We start from the raw sequence: 19,491 nt of genomic DNA, 5'->3' as shown, positions 1-19,491 counted from the left end.
ACAACAAATTATTTGAAATCACGAATAAAAAAACCAACACTAAGTAAAGCATGTAAATCTTGATAACCACCAATACAAAGATTCACATTCACAATACACTACAGATGATAAAGATTGAAGATTCTGTATAAATTGAAAGTTGAACTATGTATATTAGAATATATGGTTGTACAATATTATAATATTATATAATAAATATTATAATTTCCTAAATTAACACAGTGAATACACTTTGATTTTGTTCCAAAACTGCATAGCTTAGGAATTGTAAATGGTCTAAAATATACATTTAGTAGAAGCTATTGTAAGGTTACAAAAAATTAAATGAACTTTATCATTGTGTTTTTCAAAGTTTATCATAAACCATAAACCATCACTTGCAGCAAATGGATAAAATAAGCCAAGATCATTTATAACAAAAACACGAAGAAGTTCAATTAAAGCCAATTTTTGTACAATTACAGTTTCCAACTAAACCCATTAAAGTTCATGCCAAAACTGAGTAAGATATTGTCCAACTGTCAAACAAATTACTAAAACTATTAGTCCGGTATTCACACGTATTTTTTAACTAGGTTTTCAAACTTATATGGAAATAATACATTACGATACAAGTGCGGGAAAGTAGACTTTGAAAGTAGACTTTGAAAGATTTATACTTCAGAGTTTCTCGTCTCGTGTACCTTTCCACCCTCGCTTCGCTCGGGCGTAAATGCCACACGAGGCAAGAATCTACTTTCCCGCACTTGTATCGTAATGTACTATTATTCGTACAATCGAGTATCGCTATTAGTTTTCAAAAGTTATCACTTAATTCAAATTATGTGAATGTATTACTTTAGTAATTTATTTAAATAATTTCTTATAAATAATTATAAACGGCAAAAGAAAAGCAGATATCTGTTCTTTTCTTTGTCATTTTTGACATAGTTTGGTTCTATCTTATCCAATTTTGACATGAGCCATAATGTGTTGGGTTAGTTACACTTTTTAGTATTACTATATACAAATAATAAATTGTTTTGTTTCAAAAGTTTATTCAAATGTATCATCATTCAAGAAAGTATGTTTATGACTTAATTGAAGCTGTAGTGTGACAGCAGATAATGCGATTTAAAGAAGAATAAATAATAAGTTAATAAATAAGCTGCATAAACATAACCTCATAGCTCATGTTTACATCAGAATTTGTAGATTATGTTTACATAAAAATTGAGAATACATTTTTATAAACTAAATGATATTATATTTGATTAAAATTTAATTTATATCAATATTATTTTTACTTACAACGGAACCACCCCAACCCGACCCTACCGATTTTAATGATTTTTAGATATGTTGTAATACTCGAAAAAATATTCGACACATGTTTTTTTTATCGGCTGGTATCCACTTTTAAGGGGTAAAATCCACCCCGGAAAATGGTTTTTAAAATATATCTCTACATCTAATAAATATTTTTAAATAAAATCATATCAGTAAAAACACCTACTTATAAGAACTATTGTGGCGTTGATTTTATTTAGAAATATTCATTAGATGCAGAGATATATTTAAAAAAACATTTTTCGGGGTGGTTTTCAGGGGTGGATTTCATCCCTTAAAAGTGGATGCCATTCCGTAAAACAAAAAACAAAAAATACAAAAATCATTCAAATCAGTAGGGTCGGGTTGGGGTGGTTTCCTTGTTAGAAAGTTATTATATTTAACGTTTGCCACAAGAAACCTTTTAATCCTCAAATTCTCATAAAATCACTTATTAGTATATTAATCACACTTTAGGTCTGATTTACACAAAACAGATGTAAGACTGTTTCATGCAAACATTATTTCTATCTGAATCTGACATCAGTATGTCATATGTGAATCGTGTTTGCCGTTGTGAGATAAGCCACTACGGATTGACGCTGTTGATTTCAGTTTGTTGTCTTGATAATTAAAATTTCTATAATTATTGATGAAACTGTAAAACACATCGAAGATAAAAAATACTATCATGTATACAATTACTTTAATAATATTTACAAATAGCGATCTCAAGTATATCCCTGCAACCAGTTTTTAACGTCAAAATATTCATGTGAGTATTTGAACCTATTATTACTTGTCAATTAAAAGATTTTGTACGTTATCAAAAAAAAATTTGTTTTTTCCAGACTTCAAGAATCAATATGCATTCTGCACTGATACACTACAGACCTTGGCCACAATATCAACAAATGTTATTAGAACAATATCCTTATTATCAATTGGTAACCCACGATATGCATTTACAATATTCTATGAATGATCATCAAGAAGAGAATTATGAACAGTCAAGAGATGAAATGCCATCTGAAGCATCAGATGATCAAAATCATAATGCTGATATGTTTCGGTTAGCATTTGCTGCATCTTCGTGGTCAAAATTGGTATTGAACGCAGAGGGACTTTTTAATAAATTAATGTCAACAAATGCTTTACCATCAAATGAACAAAATTTATTGAAAAATCAAATCGAACAGTGGCTTTGTATGAAACAAGAATATGAAGAGTGCATTGTTGGTGATGAGTCTGTTAGTTTACATGGTTACACAGAAAATACAAGAAGATCTTTGGAAAGAATTGAAGAAGTCACAGAAACCACTGAAACAGATGAAAAAACAGATGAATCTAATAATTGGGCACGTAAACAGCTACATGTCAGAAATAAAAATTGTTCAAGTTCTAGTTTGAATACAAGTTCAAAAAGTGAAACATATGAGACAACACCAGATGTAACTGATGACAGTGATGAAAGTGATGTTGACTCAGAAAACTCAGATTTTATTGATAAATTAGAAGAAAGTATGAAACAATTTGAAATTGATACAGATAATGTTGTAAATTCGATGAAGAATGGCACCCTAAAATCAAATGATATTTTCCCAGGAATTTATTGCTCAAAATCTAAAAATAGTATATCAGAAAATGATTTTAATTCAAGAAGTAATTCACCAGAACCGCATTCAGTTTGTAATAATTTTATAACAAGTGTAAAATTAAGTTCCATGAGTAAACAGTCAGCAAGGAGAGCATCAATTTTACCTAATTCTGAAATGAGTATCGAATTGGCTGAGTTTCAAAAGCGAAATTGCCAGAAACAGCTAAATAATAATATTAATCTTCAACAAAATAATAATCATGATCTTATATCTTTCAATTCTAATAAGAAGACTGAAGCTTACCCAGAGAATAACCAAAATTGTGCAGAGACATTAAATATAAATGTAAAATCTGAAAATATTAAAGTAGAATCTAGTTTAGCGATAGATTGTCAACATCTCAATACTCTTAAAACTTTAAGAATTGATATTATAGAAAAGCAATCAAAAGTGAAAAAAATTCAGTTCAATATAGATTTATTGAGAAAACAAATTGTAGAATTGGAAAGTGCAATTCAACGAAGAGAACTTTTTATTGAAGAAATAAAGCAAAACTCTGCTGCAAGAAATACTGCTAAGCAAAAATATCGAGAGTGGCAAAGCAAATATGAAGAAAAATATCGCAAATACGAAAAGCTACTCTATTGTAAGAAATCACAACGGAATGTAGGTGATATTTGGTCCTATCAGGAAGAAATGGATAAATATAAACAGTTGTTAAAACGATATGAAAAGAAGGTAAAAGATATTAAAAATCTCAAACAAATAGTTGATAATTCAGCGAAAACATTGACTTTTTCTAAAGCTGCTGTTAATAAATTTAGAAAAGAAATGGAAGTTTTAAAATTACAATTGAATAATGAAGAGAAGTATAAAGAAGAACTTGGTATTGAGATAGCAGAATGTCAAAAAAGAGTTAAACAACTTGAAGATGTTTATAATCTTACACCAGCTAACTTAAAAAAAATATTATCTGTAAGCGAGGATGGAAAAAATCATAGAATAATAGTTAAAAGCGATACGAATGAGTGTTCAACAGAAACAAATATTAAAAGCTTTTGTGTCAATGATTCTATAAGAGAAAAGTCAAATTGCAAAAATGATGATGACGTGGATGAAAAAGAAAGTCTTAGAAAAGAAATAAGAGAGCTGAGACATATTAGGGATTTATTGATAAAAATGCAATGTGATTTGTCGACTGTTAAAATGACTCCCACTACTAAGATTGAAAGGCATGTACTGCATGTAAGCGAATACATAGAATGTATCGATGCAATGATGGAAGAGAAAAATGTAATGATTTGTAGTAAAGCTGACCTAAATCAGAATAGATCAAATAAACTGGATGATAATATACCAGTATTTAATAGATTAGAAAAATTATCACATAAAGAGCTAGTTACATTAATTTATAAATACATTTACAAAGTTGTTGACCTCAAGGAGAGCTCACAAGAATTAGAGATAAATAATGCTAAAATGGAAGGTGATTTTAAAAGTTTACAAATGGATTATGAGAAAAAATTGCTAGATTTTCAAACAACTTATGAAAAGCACATAACAATGTTACTTAGTTGTTACCCTGATGAAAGTAGTAGTTCAGTTTGTGAAAGCAAGATAGACAGAAGCAGGGAAATCGCCCACTTATTGAAAGAAAATCATTCTCTGAAACAAAGAATAGCTAACTATGAATCATTAATTAAGTTTGATAAATCTGCATTAACTCAGGCCATTCAACCTCATTCCATTCGCAACACTAAGCCAGTATTTAAGCCATCACATCAATTGATGCATGCAGGACCATCACAAAAAGCTACTGTTTTCCGTGAAGGAAATAAATTAGTTTTTCAAAAATAGGCGATAACTTCTAATACTTAAATGTATTACATCAAAAAACTTTGCAGTGACTGTTTTATTTTGAATGTATATTTAATTTATTTATTACGTTATGACAAATTACACGCAAGAAATGATTAATAAAACGTAAAGAACTATATATAAATAAATTGTTATTAAATAATTTTAATATCACAAAAAGTAGTATTATAATATATAATTCTAACTGATATTCAAGTCGAAAAATTAAACGCTTATTAAGATACTAATGGTCATTGTCGTAACAATATGAAGTGAGAATGATCTTACAATTTGTATTGCTTATATTAGGTTGTATTTTTTACTGAATTACAAAGCGCTAGTGTTGATTGAAGCACAAATTTCTTCCATAAATAATATGCGTAATTAAACAGTATTAGCATTAACTAATTTTTCATCTAAATTTTTTTGTAAATATTTTGTTTGAATATACATATACTTCAATCATGTATGATAGAATGAAGAGCCATTTTACTTTTTATAAATTATAGTTTGGTTTCTTTATAATATATAATAATTTACAATTTAAGTGTATGTAAATAGCAAAAGTGTAATAATTAGATTATAAATGCGATCAACAATAAAATAACTTATCAGTAAATATTTTACTGTACGTTCAGTACCTAGTTTATAAATGTGAAGATTAATAAAATACTGCATCATATTTGCTTTTTATTTTCTTTTTATAATAAAATGTATAATAAAATCAATTTTATATTAACTACTATTATTTCATTTATGTTTCTTACCCTATTTACTGATTTACATATTTATATGATACGAAATTACAAAATTAGATTTTGTTATTTGTTATTTGTTATTGTTATTTCAAGAACTACGTCCGCGTGGAACGCTGCAGAGGTAAACTAAGTACCTGTACGCTTTAGTCTTGGTTCTCTATACATAATCATGAATATGCAGACTTACTTTTCCGATCATTTTTTAAATGGTGTAGGAGGATAAAGTTTAACATGCATTATAACTAGACCTACAGTTTATGGTGGAATCCGAACCATTGGAATCACGGTAACAGACATGAAAATATCATTTTTGAAAATCTTCACATGTCCGGGGCTCGAACCCGCGACCTCTTGCACGTAGAAACCTTAAAACCTATTACTCCGGGGAAGTAAGTATATAGAAAGGACGACTTTCGCACCGCCAATTTTATGTTCTTAATCGAATCTATATCGATCCCCAATCACGTACCTGAATTCTCTAATAAATCCCGCTGAAGCTTTCGATACAGCTTGCAAGCACAGCTTTCAAAGTGTAAAATTGAATGGTTTTGTGCGTATATCTTTCCCATATCAGTTCGTACAAAAAAATTGTAAAGATCGAATTTGTTGAGAATTCAACGTTTAATATGGTGAAAATCATTTTTGGAAAAAAAATTTTTTTCAACCCTTAAGGGGGTATCCTCGTGTAAATGGCGAAAAAAATCGATTTTTTTTGTGCATATTTTGAAAGTTAAACCTTTCAAAAGTATGCTGTTAAAATTTTGGAGCAAAATTCTAAGCGGTTTAAATTTTATGATCATTTTCGGAAAGGTCTGTCAGCGTGCGGAGCAGGTAAACAGGTGAGCGCTCTAACACAAAGGCACCCCATCGAGTAGGGACTCAAAGGTATACAATAAGATGTATACAGCCATGTTTGAAATATAACGTTTTTCATGTTTAGTATACTTTTGAGATGAGGTTGTAGAGTATAGCTTTCGAACTGCTAGTTTCGGCGCGATTACTGCAGCTGTTTCAGTTCTCTTGTGGCTTCCGAGTTATAAGCAAATCTGCACTTTTTACCATGTCTTCTTCGTATCCGAAGGGCGAGGGAGGCTCAAGATATCGTGCATCAGAGCGCAAAAAAAAGTTTTATGGAAACCGCTTTACAACTGAAACTCGCCAGTGCGAGTTCAAGAAAATTATCGTTGGCATCGGAGGACGAAATCACAATAAATAATGGGCACCGGTATCGCATCATTGAGTTTGTGACTATGTTCTCTGTATTGTCTGAATTGCTGTGCTGCAAATCGTGCAAAGGACCTGTAAAGTTTTTAGAAGCTGGGCACCGCGGCATAGGCTGGAAACTCGTTTCGTGTAGGTGTGGTGAAAGTAAAGTTGATTCAGGACCCTTCATCAATAATGGATTCGAAATAAACCGTCGTATAGTATTTGTAATGAGATTATTAGGTGTTGGCTTGAAAGGAATTAACTTATTTGCAAGTTTACTGGATATTGGCGAAGGTCTCAGTAAGAAAGCCTATGATGGTATACTGCAGCATATTTATGATGCCTCGAAGGCTTGTTTTCTCACAAGTTGTGATAACGCCGTCAAAGAAGAAAAGAAATTAAATGAGGAAAACAACAGACCACTGCTAGAGTTAAAAGTATCAGGCGATGGCTCGTGGAAGAAGCGTGGCTTCTTGTCAAAAATTGGTGTTACAACGTTGATAGCATACGAGACGGGAAAAATTATTGACTTGATTGTGAAAAGTACGCTCTGTCAAGGTTGCTCTACGTGTCCTTATAAAGAAAATACGCCGGAATATAATGATTGGTATGAGAATCACGCTGATGAGTGCAGTGCGAATCATAAAGGCTCCGCTGGTAAAATGGAGGTCGATGCCGTACTCGAAATGTTTTTGCGATCACAAGGATTACATGGTGTAATGTATACAGTTTATATAGGTGATGGCAACTCAAAGACATTTCTAGCCATATTGAACGAAAATCCTTACGGTGATGCCTATACAGTTACTAAATGTGAGTTCATTGGCCATGTGCAAAAGAGAATGGGCACAAGACTGCGCAGTTTGAAAAAAGCTGAAAAATTAGGCAGAAAGGGTAAATTCACAGATGCACCAATTACAAAGTTGACTAATTATTACGGATTAGCAATAAGGAGGAACGTGGACTCCGTTGAAGATATGAAGAAAGCCATAATGTCAACTTATTATTACATGTGCTCTACAGATGAAAATCCAATGCACGAAAATTGCCCTCCTGGAATTGACAGCTGGTGCGGGTGGCAATCATCACGCCTTGTAGGGGCAAATGTATATGAACATCCTCCAGCTTTACATGTTAACTTGCAAAAGCACTTATTACCAATTTACAAAGATCTTTCGAAAGAAGATTTATTGAAAAGGTGCTTAGGCGGTTACACTCAAAACGCCAACGAAAGTTTCAACGCGCTCGTGTGGCGTCTAGCTCCAAAACATTTACATTCTGGCCCTAAAACTGTTGAAATTGCTGCTTATATTGCTGATGTAGTTTTCAATGATGGATTCAAAGGCATTTTGAAGATGATGAGGATATTAGATTTGCAAGTCGGTAACGTTACAGCTAGTTATGCGAAAATAGTGGACCAAGAGCGAGTCAAGCGGCAAGATGCTCGAAGTGAGAGTTGCTCAAAAGAAGCTCGATTATTGAAGAAAATGAAAACTGCAGCGGAAAATGTGCACTTAGAAAAGTCAGAAGGTTTGCTCTATGGGCCAGGCATTGCAGGTAAATTCAAAAAATGGTTTTGAAAGTGAAAATATGAAAAAAGAAATTTTGATTTATTGCAAACGCGTTTTCTCGGGTTTCCTCGAAAAATGATTTTTCGAGTTTCTGCCGACGATTACTCCGCGAATTTTTAACGTATCGAAAAAAAAATACCATTTTAAAGGTAATTTAATTATCTAGTCGACAAACTAAAAGGATTTTGAAAAAAAATTATTATTTAACCATTTTTTTGCAATAAAAATAAAAAAAATTTTTTTAGTAAATTTTTTTATAATCGTAAATGTAGTTTATCGACGAGTTTTTCGTACTATAATAACAAAAAAATGTTTTTGGTATGTTTCAGATTGATACAGCGGTCATTAAACGTGGCACAAAACGAAAAAAAAAATTGTGTGTCCCTTCAATAATATATTAAGCTTCAACTATTTGTAATAATTGAAAAAGAAAATTTTTTTTTAATTTTTTTTTGTGAGAAGATCGAAGACCGGCTTCGGCCATATAGGGCGAACGTAGACTCTCGTCGGTCCACCGGTACCAAAGATTGACTGGGCGGTGTGCTCGTTCAACTTCGGGGAGAAACGAAGAATCCTATCCCTGATCGATGGAGAGTCCACAAGAAAAGCGAATGAGTGAGCAGACCGACGAGCAGCGCCGGGAAGTGATAATGAGCTTTGGGAAGAGACAGAAGAATGGCTCCAATCACGCGTATTTATGATTTGCGGCAGACTGTGCATCCCGCGAAAACCGAGCGCAACAAGCAGTGAAGTTGCTGCTTGGAACAGTGTGCCCTGATAGTCAGAGGGAAGACCGTGGACGAGAAGTTCCGGCTCGTCTGTGACTGCAAAAAGAGCATCTCTGACCTGGTGCTCCAAGCGCAATTGGGACCACAAATCGCGCATCTCTTGATGTCTGCCGGCATTTAGTTGGGCCTCTAGTTTGAACCACTCAGGTGCATCCGCCATGGTAGTAGAGTGATCTACGCCTTGATATGAGATTGAGTGCGACGATGATTGCAGGTGGTTCTGATTCGCAGCGAAAACGTTGGTTGCAGGAACAGAGGACTCAGGTGACGAATGATGAGGCGCAGTACAATGTTGCTTGGTTACAGACGACAATAATGGCTGAGTAGGCGAGGCTAGGCGTTTCTTGGCCCGGAAGAGTATAGATGGAGAGTGTCCGGTAAGCGTGGCGAATAGCGCGACTGTATTGGCGATCGATAATTGGTTGGAAGGTGATAAATCAGTACAACATATAAATTTAGTAGTTTTGGATATCGGCCTAGAATTTGGGGATATACAATTAAGGTGGTAAAGGGAGTTGCAGGAGCCGCACAAAAGAGATCTGTCGAGTCGTCGCAATGGATGGTAACACTTAGCACAGTCTCTAATTGACATTAAGAAATCGTAAGGGATCACAAGTTTAAGGTTTAGAGGATTAAGAGGGAGTCGAACTACGTTAAACTTAACAAGGAAATAAACTGGAGAGGAAAGAGCGAATTAACGTAGTCGAAATGGTCAAGATAGTATGTATGTGACAGATAGAAAATTTGGCGCGAACAAGAGTAAACGAGATCTGTGACTCCTACCTGCAGTTAGATGAAATGCAAGATATTTCGAAATTCGCGGGAAATTTGGAAAAATTCGCGGGAATATTAATTAGTAGAGGAACTTAACCTAAATGGCGCTCGGAATTATAAGTACTTAAAATTGGTCGCTTAATAATAAATTGCTGATGACTAACAGAAACAACAAAACAAATCACTCAGTCGAAAAGGTAACGATGACGGCTACAGGAGAAATTAATTAAGGGCGCAGCCGGGTAACGAGGCGAGAATTAGATTAGATAAGATGAAATAAAATTAGCGATTTTGATGTATCTCTCTCACTAAAGCGGTATGTAGGCGATGATAATGTGTTTTTTAGTAGCCGATGTTGCAGGAAACCGGTGTGCAGGAGAAATCAATGTAGTGCAAAATGATGCCAGATGATACCAGTAGCTGCTAAAGTCTCACGTCCATTTAGATTGAGATGGATCAGGTTATGTGACAATTGTAGATTGAGGTAATGTGTAATTCCAGGGCAAATTATGCACTAACTAGCTCAAGCCTAGGTAAAAATAATATTCTGCAATACTTGTACCTTTTTTTACCGTTCAATTATACTAACAATTTTTTTTTTACAAATATTCTGCTAGGAATCATGGAGATTGGTGAGCCAAACGAGAGTCACGAAGAACATCATTGCATTATGTGCGACGAGCCTCTAAATGATATAAAAACAGTAAGTGAAAAATGTCGCGAAACTTTAAAAAACTCTAGTATACAGAGAAAAGATTCACTGCATGCTCGCTTTAGTAGGAATAACGATTTGCAAGTTCACAATAAATGTTATACGTCATACACTCACGCGGGTAATATTGCTGCTGCAGTTAAAAAAGCTGTTCAATTGAGTCTAAAAAAGCGACGGTCCTCGGGCGGATTTGCGTTCGATATTTTATGTTTTTTCTATAACTGCGATGCTTCTGATACTTTTATATTAGCACAGACGAAAAAACCAGAAAAAAAAGAGCGTGGTAGTTCGAAAAGTTGAACATCAAGAAACTTTAGATAAAATATTAGAAAAAACTAAAACGTTAAAGACTGCAGATGCTATAAAAATTTCGGCTCTCTTATCAAAAGTAGATTTAATTCAGATGAAGAAATATGACAATTCACCTCGTTACCACCATCAATGTTTAATTAAATTTCACAAAAGTGAGCCTCCAAAGCTGCCTCGCACAAAAAACAGTGATCCAATCGAAGAACATGTGATGGATTTTCTAGAGAGAAATCGAGATGAGTGTCAATTTTCTTTAAATGATATAATGAAAACTTACGCGGGTGAAATGCCAGAAATGAAACACATTTGTTCGAAGCATTTAAAATATCATAACGATGACATAATTATTAGCAGAAAACGAAATAGAGAAATATTGATTTGTTTTAAAGATAAAGCATGTGATATTTTGACGCAAGTTTGGTACGATCAGAAAAAAGAAGATATTTTGGAAGAACGTAAACATGTTGTTTTAGCAGCGGCAAATATATTGCTCGAGGATGTTCGCGCAATGGTTTATGATAATGAGTTTTACCCGCCATCAGGAGAATTTTATGATAAAATAAACGAAGATGTACCAGAAACAATGAAGTTATTGCTCGATATTTTATGCACAAAAAACAAAAAAGGAAATCTTAAACCATACTATAGAAAATCAGTTAACTTATCACACTCTTTAATCAAAGTCATCAGACCACATTCATTTGTATCGCCAATACAAGTAGGTGTGGCATCACTTTTACATGAGAAGACTGGCTGCAAAGATATTGTAAATTTATTATGTAATTATGGATATATCGCCTCTTATCATGAAGTAAAAAAAATTCCGAAAATCTCTAGCTCAAAACTTTAAAGATGTCATGACTGATGACCCTCCGGATCTAAGCGATTGCACTTTACAGTTCGTGTTCGATAATGCCGATCATAATGTTCGTACGCTAAATGGAAGTGGAACGTTTCACGCGATGGATGGGGTGATGATTGTTACGCCGTATCGAACGATAGCAACAAATACTGATATTCCAAGATTGAAAGAAGTGCCCACGGCAGAAATTGTTAGCGAAATGAGCGACGTTCAGCTTTTATCACACGATAACAATGATCGTAGCAAACTGTCAGAAATCACTTTTGAAAATCTGGATGAAATGTTTCCGAATAATTCTTCAAAAATTTCATCGGAAAATTTGTTATGGTCGTACTCTAAAGTAATTAATCCTGAAAAAACAAGTGGTAGAAATGGATTTTTAGAGAAATTAGTGAAAGATAATACTTTTGCTGTATCGAAAATTATATTTCTGCCTTTGTAAATGCTCTGCCATCTCACGAGGATACAATTTATACAGTTCTAATGCAAGCAGTAAGAAAGAGTAAATTTTTCGGTAAAAAGTACGCCATAGTGACTTTCGATTTGCCCTTATTTTTGAAAGCATATGAAATGATTTCTTCTGCTCCGGATGATGCCGATTTGAAATTTGTTATTTTAAGACTGGGCGGTTTTCATATGTTCATGTCGTATTGGAAAGCAGTTGGTTTTATTATGAAAAATAGTGGCTTAAAAGATTTGTTCGGTCTTGCATTTGGTAAAAATTCTGTTGATAAAGTTTTTGAATGTAGTAACTACGCTAGAACCATAAGATGCCATGAATTAGCATATTTGGCTCTGATAAAAATTGTAATTTCCGAAATGATACTAGATGAATCTGAAAAAAAACCGTTTGAAAGAAATATTGGACAACGTGGACAAATCGCCAATAGAGAAATTGAGTAATCCAGATTTTCTAAAAATTAGAAGTAAATTCGACGAGACTTTAGTTGAATTATCCAACAGAGGACCTACACCGAAACTATGGGTACATTATTTACATTTAATAGCGATAGGTTTTACCTTTTTAGATTCGGAGAGAGTTGGTAATTGGAAGGGCCATTTATCAAGTGCTAAACAGATAGTGCCAATTTTTCATGCTAGTGGTCATTTTCATTACGCTAAAGCGACTCCAATTTATTTACAAGAAATTAATCGTTTGAAAGAAAAAATGACTCCAGAAGAATTCAAACGTCTTACTGAGGAGGGGTATTTTACTGTACGCAGAACTGACAAGTTTCGAAGTGGAACTTGGTCAGACATGATTATCGAGCAAACTGTAATGAAAAGTATGAAAAGTCAAGGTGGTCTTACGCATGGAAGAGGCGTAGATGATAGTGTAACTAATGAATGGGTACTGTCAATGCCGTCACTTTTCGAAATCGATCAATCAGTCCTCGATCACAGTAATATATCTTTTAACACCAATAGCGGCCAGCATGCTGATGCTAGCGATGCTCGTATAATAACAGATAACGATGTCATAGATTTGTTTCATAATTGGTTTTTGGCACACAATCCATTCGTAGAAACAGAGGAAATCATGTGTATCAGCACAGGTTTGATTGGAGATAAATCTGTAGTATATTGTCATAATGCAATTGAAAGGGGAACTGATTTAATGAGGAAAACATACAGTAGCACATGGACGACCATTAAATTTCAGCGCAAAAATCGAGTCAACACTTTACAAACTGTCAACACAGCAAAAAAATCGGACGTTCCCAATATAGATTCTGCTTTATTATTTCAAAGAATTTGTGTTTGGAAAAGAAATGAAGATGAATTACAGAAATATTTAACACATGAATTGGCTTCGTATCCACCCTCTCTATTCCTTGACAATGATCTACGTAAAAATAATAAGGCAGATTTCTATGATAGTTTTCAAGTGGAAGAGAAACCTCCGATGTTCAAAGATTCATTTATTATAATTAATGGCGGATTTCTTCTGCACCGCGTTGTTTGGAACCGAAATTCAACATATGGAAAAGTTTGCGATCAATACGTCAATTACATTAAAAATAATTATGCTAAGAACAATAACACGTGTATGATCTATTTTGATGGTTATCCGGAAGACATAAATGATAGAGGTACGAAAAATGTTGAACGTATTCGCCGTAAACAAAAATGCACATCGCCTACATATGTTATTACTGAAAACAGTCCAACGATTTGTCAACGTAGTTTTTTGAGCAACGATACAAATAAAAATAATTTGATTTAATTATTGAAAGTGAAGTTTTCAATCGCTGGTTTGTAACGTGTGCCGCTAACTCGAGCGCTAGAGCGACCGATCCCGCTGGTAGCGCTCGTGAGCCATGTGTTCGGTTGGCAGCGGGCTCGCGGGGCCGTCGGAGGGGGGTGTTGGTTGCGCGCGTTTGCCGACGGCTCGATCGGCTTTGAATACTTTTCGATCAGCACTCGGCGGGCACGGACCTTCTCTGGATCCGGTGCCATTTTCCTTTCGTCAGAGGAACACTTTCTTTGTGGGACGATCTCAACATCGGGTGGCCCGTCCTGCCCGGGAGACCGTTCTTTCTTCCAAGCGACATACGACTTGCTTTTGCAATCGTATCACTGGAATCATCCGATAGGAGTAATCACTGGAGCTCGGGTGATGATCTTTTTGGACAGATAATCATCCCCTGGATATCCACGTCGGCATGGTGCGTTTGGGGGAATGAGGCGATATCAGGTTCTGTCATTGTTATCATGTAAGTGAGAGTGTGAACCGAGAAAATTGACGACATAGCGAATAAATTCGATATAGAGACTCATGCGAATAAAAGAAGTCGAATTATAACGAATAATTTAATGTACGAAATGAATTGGATTTATAGACGCTTGCGATTGGAGGTAAATTTAAGTTGTAGATATATATAAAGGCGATTTTGAAAGTGTAAATAGTATCCGTCGAGTCTGCGCGAATACGCGTATTTAAATTAAGGTAACAGCGATGTTTAGACTGTAACGATCACACAGAATAAACAAACCTTGGTATAATAAATTTGAATAAGATGACAACGCATTGGAAATGAATTCGTATATCCCGAATTGTTTCACATATCGTCCCTTCCTATCTACTCATACGAAATCATATTTACATTTTTAAATTATTTTCGAGTCCATGGTTGGATTTGAGAAATCACAATTACAGGTTTCCTTGTTAATCAGGCAAAAGAAGATGTTGATACAGAGCTTGTTCGCACGGCAATAAATTTTTCTGCGCCCTATTCGTCTGTTGGCATTGTTGGCGAAGATGTAGATATCCTCGTGATATTGAATCAATTAGCTTTTGAAAAAAATAACATTTATTTTTTAAAAGTTGCCAAAGGTAAAGATGGAAAAAGAATCTATCGTTGGAATCTATCGATGGAATTTATCGTTGCAATAGTTTTAAATATCCACTACTCAAGGAATATATAACATTATTACATGCATTTAGTGGATGTGATACGACTTCTGCTTTTTATAATCAGGGTAAACTAAAATTCATAGCCATTCTAAATGAACACGAAGAGCTTCGACAACAGTTAAAAATATTTTACGACCATACAGCTGATCAGATCGACGTAGAGAAAGCGGGCATGGAATTTATAAAATATGCTTACCAAGAAAAACCAGACAAAAATGTTTCTTTGAACGACTTGAGGTTCACTTGCTTCCAGAAATCTTGTGCTAAAAAAACTTTCAATTTAGCTTATTTACCACTAACTGAAGCTGCAATGAAGTTTCATTCCCGTAGAGTATTCTATCAACTAAGATTGTGGGATCTTGATAAAACTGTCGTCGATAAAATAAACGTAAGGGACTGGGGATGGAAATTTATTGAAAACTATGGACTTGCGCCAGAAATTACCGATGTCGAACTAGTACCGATAGAATTAATGTCGATTATTTTTTGTGCTTGCATTACGGGATGTGCTACAGCAAAGTGTGGTTGTAAGAAAGTAGGAATGTATTGTACCATTTTATGTAAAGGTTGCAAAGGTAAAAATTGCTGTAACATCGAAGACGAAAGTAGATTAATAGATGACGATAACGACGACGATGTTAACGAACATGACGATTATAACCTCGATATAAGTGAAATGTTAAATTGTGAACTGCAAATTGATTATAGCGATGAATATGACGGAGATCTGATTCCTGATAGCGAAAGTGACGAAGAAATTGTAGAACCGCGTAATTTGCAATCAAAAAGAGCAAGAATTCAGTGAAAAATGAATTAAAATATTTAAATTATAAAATATATTTACTTGCGTTCCAAAATTGTAAATAAATGTAGATAAAATTGCGCATTAGTCATAAGTTTGCTATATTTATGTGTATAATATTTGTAAAATATATTTATTATTGTCAATAAATGCAACAAAAATGATTAACAAATAGTAAAAACCCAAATTTATTATAAAAATACCTAGAGAAACCAAAAAGCTTGATCCATCTACGCATTAGCGCTCTACCATCACCACGGCTCTCAGCCGCTGCCGCACTGTAGTATCGTTGCGCGCGCTTCGAACACCTGTCTTTTTCACAGGTATGGGACAACAATATCGGAATGCCCGAATAGAGCCAGGTAAAATTTGGATGCCGGAATATAATGTACCAATCAAAATTTTCAAAAAGTCAATAGCATCCCGTCAGAACATTTCCAACTTTGCCTTCCATTATCTCGGCTTCTAAAGATCGTATTACAAAATTTTTTTTTTTAAATCTGTGGTTTTCCAAGATCTACACTTTTCATATTCAAATAGAGAATTAAAATGAATTTTTCAACGATAAATTACGAAAAAACAAAAAAAAAATTTTTTTTTTCACTGAAAGTAATAAAAAACTATGATAAAAAAATATTAAAATTTATAATTCGTTGAAACATAACTCTTGCTTAGTCGATTGCAAAAAACCGCATCTCGATATTGTTAATGTTTATAAAACGAACGACGATTAAAAAAAAAATGCGTTATCAGTTGGAGCGGCCGCCATTTTGAATTCTCCAAATTTGATTGCACCTCCTTTTTCAGAAGCACCACCACTATATTTTCACCTTAATAACACTATTTTTTGAATAATTACCATTAAACAAACGAATTTTTTTATTTTTTGATAAATTTTTGAAAATTAAGGGTTGAAAAAAATTTCTTTTCCAAAAATGATTTTCACCATGTTATTAAGCGTTGAATTCTCAACAAATTCGATCTTTACAATTTTTTTGTACGAATTGATGTTGGAAAGATATACGCACTAAAACATTCAATTTTACACGTTAAAAGCTGTGCTTGCAAGCTGTATCGAAAGCTTCAGCGGGATTTATTAGAGAATTCAGGTACGTGATTGGGGATCGATATAGATTCGATTAAGAACATAAAATTAGCGGTGCGAAAGTCGTCCTTTCTCGTCTTTTTTTCGACCTTACTTCCCCGGAGTATATAAATTTGCTAACGATATATCGTTATACGTTGAAGTAAGAATTCCTATAATCTTTTCTCGTACTAGTATCGAAATTGAATTATTGTATTAAAATGTAATATTATACTGAAATGTTATATTTCAATAATCATTCTGTTCTGATAAAAATTCCATTTTTCCTTTGAAATTTTTCAAGGAGCTCCGCTAAGAAATCATTGAATAAAACTGTAATGAAACAAAGAAGGAATAAATTCATTATCTAATAATAATATCATATACCAATTTGTATAAATAAATCTTTGAAAAATACACTTTTTGGGGTTCTAGAAACGCAAAATTTTTTTCAGTACTATGATTTCGAATTAAATTATTTTCTTATTATTCAAGTCATAAAAAAATGTTCTTGAACAGTGCAAAATTTTAATTCGACTATATTTTTTCGGAAATAAAAACCATTTGTATCCTGAATTGCCGCGAAACAGCATATTTTTTTTTTATTATCTGATTAAAAGTTATTAAGAAATGACTAAACACTAAGGTTTTCAATTTTCTAATTAAATTCTGTAAATTCGTTATTTGTCTCATTTTAGCTGGAAATCGGATTATGAGTTTTTAATTTATTTGTCAAATTCAGCTTTTTTATTTATTCTTTGACATTAAACATGTGGCGACAAATGTTTGTACCTATAACAGGTAAGTAACCACTTCAGTTTAAGTAATTTTCAAGTCTGCATACAGTTGTAGGCTTAATTTCTCGCTGCTGACGCTTTTAATCTTACAATAAAATCAACAGGCCTCTCGTATCCTTATTTGATAAAATACATACAAAGTACGTGTGTAGTATCGCTAGTTTTTTAAAATCTTAACTAGAAATCCAGAATTTGAAAGAAACGAATGTCTGCACTGTTCTCCGTTTGTTTTGACCGAAATAGATAGTATAATTATATTTTATTTGTTAAGTATATTTAGGGATGTTGTAAATTATTTTCACTTGATAATTACTTTGCAAGGGGAAAACTCAATAGTTATGGTGCGCCACAGCTGTGCCCCGCGATTTTGGGTCCTATTTCGGTTGAGGAAGCCGGCGCTAACTTCCACAAACATAAATTCACCGCGAATGGTTGAAAATTGAGGCCAGGCAATTAAGACATACATATAAAAAGTATCGAGCATCCGAACACGAACCTCACTCCTACCCCGACATCCACCAATTCAGACTCCGATTCTGATTCTATATAAATATGAATATGGTTAAAAGCATTCATTGGAATTTAAATAGCCTAGCTGTTCCGTACGACCGAGTATAATTTAACCGTGGTTTGCTTGCAATGAAATCAAGATGCTTGTGTCAAAATCGAAACTCGTGCTGACGATGACGTGTGCCTGAAAGTCTTAATTTTCATAGTGTTTCTATTTCAAATTTCTCTCTTTGTTTCATGATTCATAGCCGATATACGATACAACTTGTATACGCATACAAAATCCGATAAAGCCTTCGCTCTCGAATCTAAGACCGTACGCAATCAAGTGTCGCCGAGCCGACATTCGAAAAATTCTTCGGAGAAGAAAATAAATTGTAACGAAATGTACGCGATTATGCCATCTTTTAATATTGTCTCTGCGCCTTTTTTGGATTAAGTTTGGCTTGTAAAATGGCAGGCTTTTTCCTCTCAGACGGCGAGGTTTTTTATGCCGGCCATTTATTTAAGTTTAGTGTAATTTTAAACCGTTTCACGTTTTCTCTACGATTATAATTTGTAACCTTCGTAGTATTAATCACCTAGACATAAGCTGAACGAGTGAGCGCAATCATAATTTTATTGGCGAAAATTATTGTAAACAGAGCGATTAAAACTATACAGAATGATGCCGGCCGACACGAGCTGAATTATAACAAACATAGAGTAGAATTTGATCGGAAGGAGAACCGTACAATTGCCACATGTCATGTTTAAACAAAAAAATACAAAAATCTAATGCCACCTGCTCTCAAGCTCGCAACTCGAATCGCATGCACATCCATAGATCGGATGGGAGTCATGCATACCGCAATATATGCAACCTCGAACATTTACCGTGCAAAGGCACATCATTGTTGGATTTTTATCGTGCAAAGGCACATCATTGTTGGATTTTTATTGTGCAAAGGCATATCATTGTTGGATTTTTATCGTGCAAAGGCACATCATTGCTGAATGTTTATCGTGCAAAGGCACATTCTCATTTAAGCACTTTTAGCGTGTAACATTACACCATCACTTGAACGTCTGAAAAGCCGTGCAAAGGCACACGATCAATTGATAGAGCGAACAGTATGGTGCGCATAGCTACGCGTA

General features: G+C 34.0%; 1 protein-coding gene across 1 annotated transcript; it reads left to right on the top strand.

The window, feature by feature from the left end:
• Positions 1 to 967: 967 nt before the first annotated feature.
• Positions 968 to 5,401, top strand: LOC131671497 (kinesin-like protein costa). Its single transcript, XM_058947968.1, has 2 exons — positions 968 to 976; positions 2,160 to 5,401. Exons 1-2 carry the CDS (start codon positions 968 to 970, stop codon positions 4,761 to 4,763), a joined length of 2,613 nt encoding a protein of 870 aa, XP_058803951.1. The 3' UTR covers positions 4,764 to 5,401.
• The last annotated feature ends 14,090 nt before the right edge of the window (positions 5,402 to 19,491 follow it).

Source organism: Phymastichus coffea, unplaced genomic scaffold, assembly GCF_024137745.1.
Source record: "Phymastichus coffea isolate CEN01 unplaced genomic scaffold, Cenicafe_Pcof_1.1 PCOF00127, whole genome shotgun sequence".
Lineage (NCBI taxonomy): Eukaryota > Metazoa > Arthropoda > Insecta > Hymenoptera > Eulophidae > Phymastichus > Phymastichus coffea.
Note: the sequence above shows the minus strand (reverse complement) of the source record. Positions and strands in the feature narration are given on the sequence as shown.